The following is a 15,766-nucleotide window of genomic DNA, read 5'->3' on the forward strand; positions in this document are numbered from 1 at the left end:
TAGCCGTTGGAGCTTACTTGTAAAACAAGTAAAGGATTACTTGTTTTACAAGTAAGCCTCCTAACTACTTGTGAAAGGGTCTTTTAGACCCTGGATTTATTAGCATAAAAGGGGAACTTCAGTGCAGTAAAAGTCACCTTTTCAGCCCCAACCCTTGTGCACTCTCTTTCTCTCTCTACTTTCTCTCTCTAGACTTTCTCTCTCCTCCGAATTCTGCTGTTCTACAATTAGTACCAACGATTGGTTGGTAAGTTGATATACTTGAGCCATACAAGACCAGATATAGCATTTGCAGTTGAGACTCTTAAGTCAATTTATGCACAATCCAAAAGAACCTCATCTGAATGCAGCACACAGACTTCGGTCATATTTGAAAGGTACAGCTGGACAAGGCCTCCTTTATCAAAGAGAGGGAGATACCTCACTAGAGGTGTACACAGATGCAGATTATGGAGGATCAGTTCTCGATAGGAAGTCGAAATTGGGTTATTGTTCACGCATTGGAGGAAGCTTGACTAAATGTCGAAGTAAGAAGCAGGATATAGTTTCAAGATCGAGCTCTAAAGCTGAACTCAGAGCATTAGCCCAAGGAATCTGTGAAGCACTGTGGATGAGAGGAATTCTGGAAGACTTGGGAGTTCATCGCGAAGGACCAGTTATATTATATTGTGACAACAAGTCAACCATTTACATTGCGCATAATCCTGTTCAACATGACCATACAAAGCATGTGAAAATTGACAGACACTTTATCAGGGAGAAGATATCCAGGGTTTTTTCTCAATGGCTGATCCCTTCTTGCTCAACCCCTGGCTGATGTTGCCTCTCAATATATCCAGGGTTTTTTCTCCTATAGAGGATGAGGAATATCCTCACTAGTCCTCACCTCCTGTCCACGTAGGTTGAGATTGTTTGCAGGTTTGACATTCTTTGCCGATCTCCATTAGGCCAGTGTCACTGGAGGAGGGGTTTGTCCCCTTAGCCAAACTGTTGAATCCAATCCGGTGCTGGCATCTAAGCTCCGCTGATCATCTCCACCTGCAATACTGCTTGTTGGATTCAAGTGCCTACCAACTTTGCTAAAAGCTATAGCTGCTAGCAAGGGCGTTACTTTTCATCTCTAAATAGGATGTTGTTCTTCAACACTCCCCCGCAACATCTGCCGTTGGCCTATTTATGGCCCAAGCTTGCGGTGTGTTCCTTATGGAATTTGAACCTGCCACCTGACTCTAATACCATGTTGGATTCAAGCTTTCACTGTATAAAAAGCTATAGCTGATAGCAAGAGCATTTAATTTAATCTTTAAGCAGGATATTGTTATTCAAAATTGCCACGTTTGGGTCCCCTGATGCATCTCCTGTTGAATTGTGAAATATTAGTCTTCATGGAATCATATTCTCCTGAATTTTTGAAAAAGACAAATACAATTATCTAATATTTTGTATCCAGACGGGTTGTTTTTGCAATCCAGGAGCTTGCGCAAAGTATCTCGGACTTTCACACTCAGATATCATGTCGAATCTTGAGGTATATTATGAGAAAGTCTTTAATCTGCAGAATCTTCTTTTCATCAATTTCTATGAAATATTTTTAATCAGTAATGTTCTCAACATGTTGGTGGTTCGTCACAATCACTATTTTTTTCAGGCGGGACATGTTTGCTGGGATGATAATGACATACTTAATGGAAAACCAACTGGAGCAGTTAGGATATCCTTCGGCTATATGTCAGTATTTGAGGATGCATGGGTAATTTTTCATGTCTCCACAGGACTGATCGTAGAAAGTAGAAAAAACAAATGAACTGTGTATTCTTTGAGTTTCTTACTGTATTATGTTGTATGTTTCTGCATCCAGTTATCTCGGAAATATTCGCTTCATGTCTGCATCTGGATAATCTCTAAACATGTCTGATAGCAAATGATTTTGATTATTGTTGGTTATTTACTTCAGGTGCATTCTTTCATAAACAATATATATATACTTCAGGTGCTCTCAAACTATTCAGTTAAAGTCCCCAATTTAAGCACAGAACAGCTATATGATACGATCCTGGATCTAGGCTCGTATCGGAAGGAGGGTAGAGGACGAGGCGAGGTAGAAATTCCCGGGGTAGAGAGGTGAAACGGGAAGGATCGGAGAGGAGGCCGAGCAGAGGGGGGTAGGGATCAGCCGAGGATGAGCAGCCTGAAGATGCGGTGAGGTAGAAACAATCACAAGGATGGGGATCGTAGTGGGAGAGAGGGAGGACAGACCTAGACGTGGAGAGGGGAGACAAGAGTACTTCTTTCTTCTTCTTCTTCTTGAAGGAAATAAATAATTTCCAAATGGCTGAAATGCCCCTATGGGCTAACATGACGAAACTATCCCTAAATAGATTGAGGATCCTATCAAGGACCCCGACGACCGCGACGACTGCCACTGAGCCCTGACGACCGCGACGACTGCCGCCGAGCCCCGACGGCCGTTGCCCCGGCCCTGACAGCCGCGGCCTTGACGGCCGCTGCCCTAGCCTCGACAGCCGTTAGCCGACGACTGCTGCCCCGACAGCGACAGACATGGTCCCGACAGCAGCCGTCGCGACCCCGACAGCCGCCGCTCTGGCCGTTCCGTTGGTCGCCGCTCCGTCGGTCGCTGTTCTGGTTGTTCCGTTGGTCGCTGCTCTGTCCGTTCCAATGGCCACCGCCCTGGGTTCGCCCTGGGGGTACCTCGACTCCAATGGGTGCCCTACGGCGAGTCGGGCCGTGGTGGAGGGCTAGGCCGGCCCAGCCCGCCATGAGAAGGCCCGCCAGCATGAAGCTAGCGGGCCTGCTCAAAAGGGAAAAAGGCTGGCCACGGGCTTTCCATCCCCGGCCGGCCTGCCTCGCTATCAGGCTGGCCTGTTTCGGGCGGGCTACCCAGAAAACAGGCCCACTATGGGGTATCTCCCCTCAAAGGGTCGGCCCTGGGCTTACCTGGACCCAAACAGATCAGGTTACCCGGTGAACGGGCCGGCCATGGATTTCTTACCCGAGACTGGCCCAACTGGACTCGGGTAGCCAAGAAGATAGAAAAAAGAAGTGTTCTTGTCTCCCCTCTCCTCGTCTAGGTCTGGTCTCTCTCTTCCCCTCTACGATCCCCTGCCCTCGTGATCGTCTCTACTTCACCGCGTCTTCAGGCGGCTCGTCCTAGGCCGATCCCTAACCCTTCTGCTCGGTCCCCTCTCTGATCCTTCCCGTTTCACCTCTCTACCCTGGGAAATTCTACCTCTCCTCACCCTCTACCGTCCTTCTGATACGAACCTAGACTGAGGTTCGTATCAGCAACCCTCTGTACAGTACTAAGGGTGCTACCTAAGTTTTGTTTGAAATAACCAAAGATAATTTTTTGCATAGTGGTATTAGGCATGTATTTTTATTCACCTAAAATGAACTGTGATCCCTGTAATGGGGTATGGAAAAATAAGGCCCATGAAGACCCAAGTCAGTGGACCAGCATTGGCCCACTGAAGGTGGTATTCAAACTGCACAAAAGAGTAGAAAGTCATGTATGATTCAAGGTCAGGTCCCTCCTCTGACGTACAGAGGTCCCTACAGTCGTGGGGATCCTCCTTCCTGTCGCTACATACCTAGTTTTCTCTTCTCCTTTACTTTTCATCTTTAATTCCTCCTGTGTTTCCTCTGAATTTTTTCTGTGTCCAAGTTTTTCTGACTTAGTTATCAAAATTTTGAAGTATTGAAGATATTGACGGAATTTTCCATGTGATTCAATCAAAAGGAAATATTTTGATTGACTGATATGATCCTTGTTAGCAAGCATTGGTTTTCCATGCTTGTATTTTTATCTTTCCCTTTACATGTAAGTGGACCACATGTCTATAAGTGAACCCATGTGCATATTCGTTAAGTCACTTATTCACCCACGTGAGAATAAAAGGCTTAATATGCGTGGGCCCAGCCCATTGGCTGGTATTTAAACCAGCTGTTATGGGTGAATAGTAAGAAATTCTTTTTCATTTGTCCAAAACCCTAGCCACACTAGAGAGTTTTAATAGGTGCTGGAGATGAAGTATTAGAGCTTCTTAGGGGAAGCTAAAGTTGATAATCCTCTATCGTATCCAAGGGCATTCTAGTCATTTTGGCCCTTTAGGAGCATTTTTGTCATTTTCCCTTCTAATGAAATTCCCCTTAAATAGGGCACCCTCCCTATAGGAAAGTGGCGAGGAAGTAATATCACATTGTTGTTCTCCTGTCCCTCTCTCTCTCTCTCTCCGTGCGACATCCATTCTACTGGTGTCCCTTGAGCCAAGTATATCCTCCCAGGTCTTCTCCTCTCCTCTAGTGAACATCCATCCTGGCATCCCACCCTTTGCTGACAATCATTCAGCATATTCCCCATCCGCTCTCATCTCCTCCAGGATAAGAACTGTCGAGTTCTTATCCTGGAGTTCTTATCATTTATTGATGTTATCTTGAATTGACATGATCTGTGTTGGGTTCTTCACCGTAGAATAGGGTTATCCCTGGGTTGGTAAATAAGCTTGGAGAACAACCAGACGTGCACTCGGTGTAGAAGTCTAGCTTAAATTAAATTTAAAGGGGATCAAGATGAATGGTCGTGTGTACCTTGTATAATTATAGTACCATTTTTTTGATATTGTATCATAATTAAGATACTTGATACTTGATATTGTACTCAAGATACTTGCTAGTATCATTTTTTTCCAAAAAAATTATGGTTGACAGAGATTCAGATGAGGGAGCTCCACCAGAGCCACTAGCTTGAAGAAAAACAATTATTGGAATGAGTGATCAATTATATAAGCCCAGATGAGTGAGCCCACTGGGAACCCCCATTACGCAGGGTATTCTGAGAAGCTCATTCCCTGTGAATGAGGACTTTTGGCATTTTGAGATTTCAAATATCGCTTTACATATTCTGTCTTTATGCCTTTTCAAATATTTATCTTCATTATCCTTGTTAACCTGTCTGGTAGATTTCCATCTTCCAGTATTAATTCATTCACGGCGTCTCATCTTGAACCATATTCATCTTGCTGATAGTAATTCGACCCACATTATTTATTATTTTTTTCAGCTCTGATGGGATCCCTAGTGATTATATTGAAAACTAAGGAAGTTTCTAAGAGGAAGAGAGCGAGATCAAAGGGAAAATGTTAAAACACCCCTATTGCACTAGAAGAACAGAAATAACCCTGGAGGGGTCTAGGAATTTCATTTTGTTTAGTTTATTTTATCACCTTTCTTGAAATGATTTCGATATATTTTTACTGCAGTTTAAGTTATTTCTCGACCTTTTTTATTATAAACAGAAATTTTTGAAGTTTGTGGAAAATTCATTTGTATCTAGAGCAAACTTCATTTGTGAAGTACTGACAACGGAAAGCAAGGAAGGTCCGTCCCCAGGTACATTTTCATTTTTGCAAAGTATTATAGTATTTAGAAAAAAGTTGGGAAACAAATAGAAAAATTGGATAACTACAGCTATATAATTATTATTTAAGAAATGCTTGATTAATTTTTCCTGTGGAGAATCTAAAAGAGAAATGTTTATAAACTTGAATGAAGGTGAAATTTTTTAATATTAACTAGTCATCTAGTACTACTAATTTTCCCTATTAAAACTATGTAAATCATGATGGTGCAGCTGAATTATATGCACAAAAGACCTACTTTCTTGTAAAATATATCATCATTGAGTTTTTTCTGCTTCTTTATTAATTTTAAAGAATTTTCTGTTTTTTTATCATTTATATGCGTGAATATCATCAACTTGATCTAATGTTTTTTAAGATGAACTACCAAGTCAAACACATATAATAGAAGAGAAAAATCAAAACAAAATTAACTGTTTTTATTCATTTTTGCTACTATATTGTGAATTGCTAGATAATCTTTTGTGTATGGCTCATAAAATAATACTTTTTCTAGTAATCTGAAGAAAAAACAAGTAAAAAAAAATCAGAAATGGACTTATAGCTCTCACCAAACAGTTGAAGTCGTCTTATCACTCCACTGAGTGGTGGTGTTGTGTTTTTCCTTATTTAAAATCTTGAGTGAGTTTAGGTCTATTGATCTTTTTCCTCGAGGTTTAATGGTGACAAAGATGGTATCAGACTTGGTCGAAATCAATAGTTTTTACTGTGAAAGACAATGAATAGATTATGAGAGGGGGAATGGATAAAAGCAAAAGTTATGAGAAGTTGAATGGTCTTGTGTACATTGTATAATTATATTTATAAATATCAGAACATTCAATGAATAGAGGAAAAACAGGAAAATATGTAGTGAGAAAAATATTGGAAGGTCACCGGATGCCCTCTTAGTCATTACGGTGAACATCATAAGAATTTTTTGAAGAATTCATGTGTTACGATCCTCAATCCATTTATCAAGGGGGTTTCTCGCATTTTCTGACGCAGCCTTAGTACACTTGATGCGAGTTATGAAAAATACTAGGCGACCGTAAACAAGAAACGACGCAAGAAGGTTTTCGCTGAAGAAGATATGGTTATGGTCCTTCTGCGCAAGGAGAGGTTTCCTATGAGTACCTACAACAAGATGAAGCCGAAAAAGTATGGTCCTTACAAGATTCTCAAGAAAATCAATGACAATACATATGTCATCGACCTTTCAGAGCACATTGGAATCTCCAAAACATTCAACGTAAGTGACATTTATGAGTACTGTGCTGCAGAAGAATATAACTCGAGGGCGAGTTCTTTTGAAGAAGGGACGTCTGATGTAACCCAAAAGCCCATTTTCTAAGGCCCATTAGCACCTTGTAGCCCAAGAAGGAGATTCTTCTAGAACTAACAAGATCTGCAGAAATTTACCTACAGCCCTCAAAGTTCTCTGACTGGATTTCCTCCGATAAGATCCTCTGACAGGATTTCTCTAAGGAGATTTTCTCTGACAGGATTTTGATATGAATCTCCCAATATTCGTACAGAAAACCCCAGAAATTTCGTAGCAGTCGATCAATGTATAATGTCTCCCAAGTAGAACAGGAGAAGAGATAGAGAATCAAGAATAACACCAAGAATCCAAAGAAAAGAAAGAAGAAATGACGGAGAGGCTACAGCCGCATCGGCCCCCTCCTGCTCCCAGTGGAGTATCTCCCGCCAGTCCTCACTTCGAAAATATCTTCCCGTGCTCCTTCAGCTTGGAGAACATTATTTATATAGATGTTTTCCCGCCCAAAATCCCATAGGTTGTTATGCCTTTCTTGGACGTTTCTTGTAAAAACGTGGAAGATCCGTAACAGATTTCTCTAAGAAGATTTTCTCTGAAAGGATCTTCTGATAGATTCATACCTGGCAGAAGAAAAATCCGTGAGAGGACTCTGTTAGGTTTGAAGTTGTCAGAAGATCCTGTCAGAGAAAATCTTGTCACAGAAATCCTGTCATAGAAAATCCTGTTAGAGGATTTTGAGGGGCTCTAGGTAAATTTCTGCAGATCTAGTCAGTTCTAGAAGAATCTCCTTTTTGGATCACAAGGTGCTAATTGGCCTTAGAAAATGGGCTTTTGGGCCACATCAGGCGCCCCTTCTTCAAAAGAACTCACTCTCGAGTTATGTTCTTCTGCAGCAAAGTACTCATAAATGTCACTTTCTAAGGCCCATTTGTTCTTCTGCAGATCAAGGAGACGTTGAATGTTTAGGAGATTCCCATTTGCTCTAGGAGGTCGATGACCTATGCACTCTCATTGATTTTCTTGAGAATCTTGTAAGGACCATACTTTTTCAGCTTCATCTTGTTTTAGGTGCCCATAGGGAACCTCTCCTTGCGTAGAAAGCCATAACCATATCTTCTTCAGCAAAAACCTTCTTGCGTCGTTTCTTGTTTGTCGCCTCTTGGTATTTTTCATATCTCGCAGCAAGTGAACTGTGCACATTGCTATGGACCGACTTGATGTAGTCAGCCATGTTGGTTGTCGCTAAGCTTTTGACCTTGTGCAAAGGTAGTTGCAGGAGGTCCAGAGGGATCTTTGGAGGATAAAGATACACAACTGAAAATGGGGACTGCTTGGTTGAGCGATTCACCATGGAGTTGTAAGCAAACTCCGCTTGTGCAAGTGTTACATCCCATTGCTTTGGCTTATCTCCAGAGAGACACCGAATCAAGTTTTCTAGTGTTTTGTTGACGACTTCCATTTGGCCATCTGTCTGAGGGTGACATGTTGAGCTAAACTTCACCCGTTTGGCCATCTGTCTGTCGTCGCCAAAGTGTCACCCATAAGTGAGAGAAACTTGGAATCTCGATCAAAGATGATCATTTCTGGCACTCCGTGAAGGCGTATAATCTCTTTGAAGAAAAGGCTCACCACTTGAACCACATCATTCGTCTTCTTCCATTGTATGAAGTGAGCCATCTTGGAGAACCTGTCAACCACAAAAAAAACAGAATTTGCACCTCATTGTGTGCGGAGTAATCCCAATACAAAATCTATAGATATATCTGTTGAATGACATTGTTTTTATATCTTTTTATTTCTTTTCTTTCTTTTATACCGTATTTCTCCTTCTTTGTCTCTCCCCTTATAAATGTATCTTCTTGCAAGAAACCAAATAGAGAAGTTATTTTTCCTCCACATTTTCTCTCTCCTCGAAGCTCCCTTCTCCCCCTGTTTGGAGTTACTTCATGGTATCAGAGCATCAATCCTCAGCTTCTCGTTAGATCTGCGATGTTGCAGATTCCCTCCCCTTCTTGTCGCGAATCGTTGCAGACCTCTTCTCGTCACAGATCGTTGCAGATCGGTGCAGATCTTTTGTCGCAGATTTTCGTCGCACATCTTGGCGTCTTCAGGCCTTGGCGTCTTTAGGCCTTGACGTTGCAGATCTTCGATTCCGATCGGAATCTTGACGTCTCCAGCAGAAACATCGCTCAGATTGGAATCTTGTCGAACTCCACAGCCTCTTCGGCCTCCGGAGCCGACTTCTCCATCTTCATCGCCTTCTTGTCGCAATTTGTTCAGCCGGCGACATTTGCGACCTCGACGACCTCGGCAGATCTGTTGAAGAGCCAACGTGTGGAAACTGCTAACGCGTGGAAACTGACGACACTCGCTACCTCGGCAGATCTATTAAGCTCTACAGTGTCAGCTCCAGCTTCGATTTGTGCCTCCAACTCTGCTTTGTTGCAGAATTCACGTCGCTGATATCTGACTCTCCGAAGGAGCTGGAACTTTGAGTTGATCTATTAGTCAGTCTAACCTCCGACTGATCATTATGGCCTCTACCGACTCCTCTTCTTCTGCTGCCATTCAGGCACCGGGCCTTACTCCTCACTCATCTGAACTGAACTCTTGGCACTACTCCTTGCCACGTATGCCTACTGAGTTCAGATTCACTGGGTTAAATCTTCTTCGATGGCGTCAATATGTTCAGATTACTTTGAAAGGGAAACTTATGAAGCATCTAGTTGAAGAGGCACCGTCTCCCACAGCTCCTCATTACGAACACTGGCTTGATGTTGAGGGTGTGGTTCACAGGTGGCTGCTTGACAGTATCAGTCCATCGTATGCAGCTGAGTTCTTATCTCTCAACTCTGTCAAGGAAATATGGGATGCCGCTCAAGAGTCTCACTCGAAGAGAAATAATCTGGCGGTAATCTATGAACTTGTGACTCGCTCCACTAATTTGGTCCAGGGTCAACAATCTGTTCGAGCTTACCACCTGGAATTATCGTCTCTCTGGGCTGAATTGGACCACTACATGCCAACTGACCCCCACTCAGTTGATCGTGGGTATGTTCTCCAACTCTGAGTGTTTAAATTTCTCATGGGATTGAATCCAGAGTATGAGTCTTTGCGTGGGCAACTTCTTCACTGTGAGAAGGTCCCTACCTTGAAAGAAGCCCTTGTGGCCGTTCAGATGGAGGAGATTCGTCTTGGAATATTCCACTCTGAGCCTGTTTCTGTGATGGCAGTTCAAAAGCTGGGAAACCCACGACCCACATCTGCTCGGGGTGGATTGCCTCATATCCCCTCTCATAATATGAAGCCACGTCACATGCACCACACGGTATCGAAAGTGGCGCCCACTGTGGGAGGTTTACATATTGATTCTTCTCTTGTCTGCAACTATTGCAAGAAAAGAGGTCATACTAAGGAGACTTGCTACAAGTTACTGAGGAAAAATGCACATCAAAGTCACTTGGTGACTCATATTTCGTCTCCCGGCGGGCCATCCATGACTACTCCTATGTCTCTTCCTGAGCCACCCCAACCAATTGCCGAAGCCACATCTTCACTTGGAGACCAGCTTCAACGTGATGAAATTGACCAACTCCGGCAGCTCCTACAGTCAAAATTGATGGACTCTACCTCCCTCGTTCATCAAGGTACACCTTTCTACTCTTCCACTATGCAATGGATAGTTGACTCAGGTGCCACAGCCCATATGACTCCTATATCCCAATGTTTCCTTAGCTACGCCCCTTCTCCTAGTTCTCATACAGTTCGCACTGCCTCCGGAGACTTCCTTCTCGTGACTGGTGTGGGATCTGTCCAAATCTCCCCCAATCTCACTCTCACCCATGTTCTTCATGTCCCACGTCTCACCTTGAATCTCCTCTCCCTCTATCACCTCGTTCAAGACCTTGGTCAAGACGTATTTTTTACCCCTAATTCTTGCTTCTATCGTGATAAGGTGTTGGGGCAGATGACTACACTTTCTGAGGAACGAGGGGGCCTTTACATCCTTCACCGTTCTCCATCCAGCTCTCCTTTGGCCCCTGCTCTCGGCGTGGCTCTCTCCACCGCAGCACCGGACCCTCTTTGGCTCCTTCACCGTCACTTGGGACATCCTTCCTTCTCTACTTTGGAATTCATGTTCCTTCATTTGTTTCATAGACGTCTTGTGGACGGGTTTGTTTGTGAACCATGTCGGTTGGCTAAACATACTCGGACGACATATCCTCTTTCTGATCCCTCTTCTCGTTCCTCCTCCCCTTTCTCTCTCATTCATAGTGATATCTGGGGGCCTGCTCCTGTCCATAGTACATCGGGCGCCCGATGGTTAGTGATCTTCGTCGATGATTTTACCCATGTTACATGGGCCTATCTCCTCAAGCACAAATCAGACCTTTCCCAAACTATAATCTCATTCTATTCCCTTATCCAAAATCAGTTTGCTACCTCCCTCAAACGCTTCCGCTCCGATAATGCCCGTGATTACGTCAACTCCACCATCTCTACCTTCTTCACCTCTCACGGCATTGTTCATGAAACATCCTGTCCATACACACCCAACAAAATGGCCTTGCAGAACGCAAATTTCGTCACATCTTTGACACCACACGCTCTCTTCTTCTTCACATGAACATGCCAAAATTTTTTTGGGGGGAAGCCTCTCTCACCGCAATCCATCTCATCAACCGACTTCCCTCCCAAGTTCTATCCCATCTTTCCCCTCTTGACGCTCTCCATAAGGCCTACCCCATGGTTTCCCTGAAAACTACTCTCACTCCCCGTGTCTTTGGCTGCATCTGCTACGTAACTAACCATCATCCTTCTCGAGACAAACTTGATGCTAAAGCATTCCGATGTGTCTTTGTCGGTTACTCCTCTCACCAAAAGGGTTATAAATGCTACCACCCTTCTACTCACCGCTTCATTGTCAGTAAAGACGTCACATTTGATGAGTCTACTCCATTTTATCCCTTTGAATCATCGTCCACCACTTCCTCTTCTCCTTCACTTGATGAGTCCCTTGATTTCCTGGTTCCACTCACGTCTCCATTGTTGTCTCCTTCCCCTGCCTGTCCATCCATTCCAACCTCCTTGGCTCCTCCACAAAGATTTGATGGGACCATGTATCATCGCCGTCCACGCTCTACTCTAATTGTCTCGACACCACAGCCTACAACACCACCTCCCCCTTCATCCAATGACGACCTCCCTATTGCCCTCCAGAAAGCCCCTCGCTCATGCACTTCCACCCCCTTGTACCCTTTGGCAAATTACCTTTCCTCCCACCGACTCTCCTTGTCTTACTGTGCCCTTCTCACCCGACTTGATTCCATCGTCATACCGAAGACTGTGGCTGAAGCATTAGTTTCCCCTGAATGGCGACGTGCTATGGAAGAGGAGTTGGCTGCCTTGGATAAAAATCAGACATGGGATCTTGTTCCTTTACCTCCGGGGAAACATTTAGTTGGCTGTCGGTGGGTCTATACAGTCAAACACCAGTCCGATGGCTCCCTTGAGCGGTATAAAGCCCGTCTTGTAGCTAAAGGCTATATTCAACAATTCGGTGTTGACTATCTGGAGACGTTTGCCCCAGTTGCAAAAATGAATATTGTGCGTATTCTTATCGCACTTGCAGCTCATCATGACTGGCCTCTTCAACAGTTTGACGTCAAAAATGTCTTTCTTCATGGTGATCTCCATGAAGAGGTTTATATGGCCTGCCTCTCGGTTATGCGGCTCCTTCTTCGGCGCTTCCCATGGTATGTCGCCTCAAGAAATCTCTTTATGGTTTAAAGCAGTCTCCTCGCGCTTGGTTTGGTCGCTTCACGCACTCGATAAAATTATTTGGCTACTCCCAGTGCAATGGAGACCATACCCTTTTCTACCGTCATTCCACGTCCGGGGAGTCACCCTACTTCTTGTGTACGTGGATGACATTATTATTACAGGGAATGATTCGCAGGCAGCGGCAAAATTGGCATCTCATCTTTGCCAAGGAATTCGATATTAAACATCTTGGCTTACTTCGCTACTTCTTCGGAATTGAAGTGGCATATTCTGCAGCTGGCATTTTCCTTTGCCAGTGGAAATATGTTGTTGATCTTCTTCAAGAACTTGGTAAGGAAGACTCACAACCTCTATCTACTCCTGTTGAAGCGAATCATCGATTATCCCTGGCATAGCATGAGGAGGTTGTTGATCAAGGAAGGTACCAAAGATTAGTTGGGAAACTGATATATCTCACTCACACTCGCCCTGATATTGCTTACACAGTGGGCGTGTTGAGTCAATTTATGCACTGTCCGAAGGTGTGTCATATGCATGCTGTCAATCGTGTACTTCGCTATCTCAAAGGTACTGTTGGACTTGGTCCTCAGTTCAAGTGTAAAGGTGGTCTTCAACTAGATGTTTACACAGATGCTGATTATGCTGGTTCTCACGTTGATCGTCGCTCAACAATGGGCTACTGTACTTTTCTTGGTGGCAATCTTATTACATGGCGCAGTAAGAAGCAAGCTGTCGTCTCTCGATCCAGTGCTGAAGCTGAATTTCGTGCCCTGGCACAAGGTCTCTGCGAGGCATTATGGATCACTAATCTCCTTACAGAGCTGAAACTATCGTGTCCTCAGCCAACTCAAATGTTTTGTGATAATAAGTCGGCTATCAGCATCGCCCATGATCCTGTGCAACATGACCGTACTAAACATGTTAAAGTTGATTGACACTTTATAAAAGAGAAGCTGGAGACAGGACACTTTTTTCTTTCATACATTCCATCCGCCCATCAACGAGCTGATATTCTCACCAAAGGACTATCTGCTCCACATTTTCAAGAATTATGCGGCAAACTGGGAATGGATAACATCCACTCACCAGTTTGAGGGGGACTGTTGAATGACATTGTTTTTATATCATTTTCTTTCTTTTCTTTCTTTTATACCGTATTTCTCCTTCTTTGTCTTCCCCCCTACAAATGTATCTTCTTGCAAGAAACCAAATAGAGAAGTTATTTTTCCGCCACAGTTTCTCTCTCCTCGAAGCTCCCTTCTCCCCCTGTTTGGAGTTACTTCAATATCCGTACACGGATGTTGAGAAATTTGTAGAGGAGTGTACAACCCTGTGTTTTGACTTGTCCCTTGCTGCTCTCGCAAATGCTGCAACGCCGGACAAAGTTTTCCACATCCTTTACCTGTGGCCAATAGTATCGCGCCTCAAGAAACTAGAGGGTCTTGTTGCATCCAAAGTAACCGCCAAGACTACCATAGTGTAGCTCCCTCGAAAAATTCTCCTGCAATGATGTCATTGTGGGGGATGCACAGCTGGTCTCCTCGAATTAAGTAGTCGTCCTTGAAATAGAATCTTCTTTTTACATTTCCCTCAATGCAGGCCTTCCGAGTAATGGCAAAATCTTCATCATTTGCAATCAACTCCTTCAGGTACTTAAAACCAAACACTTAAGTGCAAAGGCTTACCAAACAGGCAGTATTGTGACTTAAAGCGTCGGGCACCTTATTTTACACTCCCGACTTATGCTTGATGACAAAAGTGAAACGCTGGATGAAGGAAACCCAACGTGAATGCATGCAGTTGACTGAAGTCCGGCTATTCAACGACTTCAAAGCTTGATGATCAGTGAATAGTACAAACAAACGTTGGATCAAGTGGTGCTCCCATGTCTATATTGCTCACACCATTGCATAGAATTCAGGCTCATAAGTTGTCCACTTCCTTCTGGCATCAAATAGCTTTTTGTTGTAGAAAGCCACTGGACGGCCTTCTTGGGGTAGTACTGCTATAACTCCCAAAGTTGAAGCATCACAGTCAACTTGAAACAATCTATCAAAATCAGACAAAGCTAAGACAGGAGCAGAACACAATCTGCCTTTGATTTCTTCAAAACTCTTCTTTGTTTCCTCATCCCATGATAACTTTCCTTTTTTCATACATTTGGTGATTGGAGCCATGCTGGTGCTAAAATTTTGAATTAAGCATCAATAAAATGAGGCGAGTCCATGGATACTTCGCACCTGGTGGATGTTTGCAAGAGCCGACCAATTCTGAATCACCTTGATCTTCTCTTCATCAACTTGTATTCCATATGCATTAACCACATATTCAAGAAACACTACAGTGCTAGTCATAAAGCAACACTTCTTGGAATTTATGTCTAGTTCATTCTTTTGCAGCACATTTAAAACTTGTCGTAGATGCACCGTGTGTTCACCCTCAGCTGTGCTATAGATCAATATGTCATCAAAGAGGACAACCACAAATTTTCCGATAAAGGGTTGTAGGACATGATTCATCATTCTCATAAATGTGCTTGGAGCATTAGAGAGGCCGAGTGACATCACTAGCCACTCATATAGACCTGCCTTTGTCTTAAATGCAGTCTTCCATTCATCTCCTTGGCAAATCCGAATCTGATGGTACCCACTCTTCAAGTCTATCTTCGAAAACACCTTGGAGCCACATAACATATCCAGCATATCATTAAGTCGCGGAATGGGGAAGCAATACTTTACCGTGATCTTGTTGATTGCTCGACTGCAGACACACATTCTCTAGCTCCCATCTTTCTTTGGAACCAACAAAGCAGGAACAACACATGGGCTCATACTCTCTCTTTTGAGTTTATTCTGCAACAAATCATCGACTTGATCCTGCAAAATCTAATTCTCCTTGGGGCTCATTCTGTAATGGGGAAAATTTGGCAAACTTGCTCATGGAATGAGGTCGATGTGGTGTTATATATCCCTCATTGTTGGAAGATCAGATGGTGTATTCTGAATCTTTGGAAACTCAAGTAATTGCTTCAGCACCTGTTTACGGACTGCTTGAGAACCACATGGGTTAGGATCCATCTTTTGTAAAACAAATAAAGCTTCAGAATTTTCATCAATGCAAGAAAACAAATCCTTTTCTGTCAATCAACATCATCTCCTGTTTTTTCTTGCTAGGAGCAAGCTTGCTGGTCATGGGATTTAGCACAAATTTCTGACATCTTTAAAGAAGGTAAAGCAATTTTTTCTACCTCTGTGGGTTGCATTGTGGTCAGACTGCCACGGTCGCC

The 15,766-nt window shown here is 43.5% G+C and overlaps 1 protein-coding gene across 7 annotated transcripts in view; it reads left to right on the forward strand.

Annotated features, from left to right (window-relative positions):
• The window catches only part of ABA3 (molybdenum cofactor sulfurase (LOS5) (ABA3)), a 50,965-nt gene that overhangs the window by 22,510 nt on the left and 12,689 nt on the right, over nucleotides 1–15,766 (forward strand). For 6 of the 7 annotated variants that reach the window (XR_013582634.1, XR_013582635.1, XR_013582633.1 and 3 more), the window contains 3 exons: nucleotides 1,451–1,528; nucleotides 1,649–1,750; nucleotides 5,313–5,406. Coding sequence is in view for 4 of the 7 variants with exons in the window: in XM_078581386.1 (XP_078437512.1) it covers nucleotides 1,451–1,528; nucleotides 1,649–1,750; nucleotides 5,313–5,406 (274 nt within the window). In the remaining 3 variants the exon portion in view is untranslated. The remainder of the gene's footprint in view (nucleotides 1–1,450; nucleotides 1,529–1,648; nucleotides 1,751–5,312; nucleotides 5,407–15,766) is intronic. The other variant, XM_078581388.1, reaches the window with a different exon arrangement.

Source organism: Wolffia australiana, chromosome 9 (assembly GCF_029677425.1).
Source record: "Wolffia australiana isolate 7733 chromosome 9, ASM2967742v1".
Lineage (NCBI taxonomy): Eukaryota > Viridiplantae > Streptophyta > Magnoliopsida > Alismatales > Araceae > Wolffia > Wolffia australiana.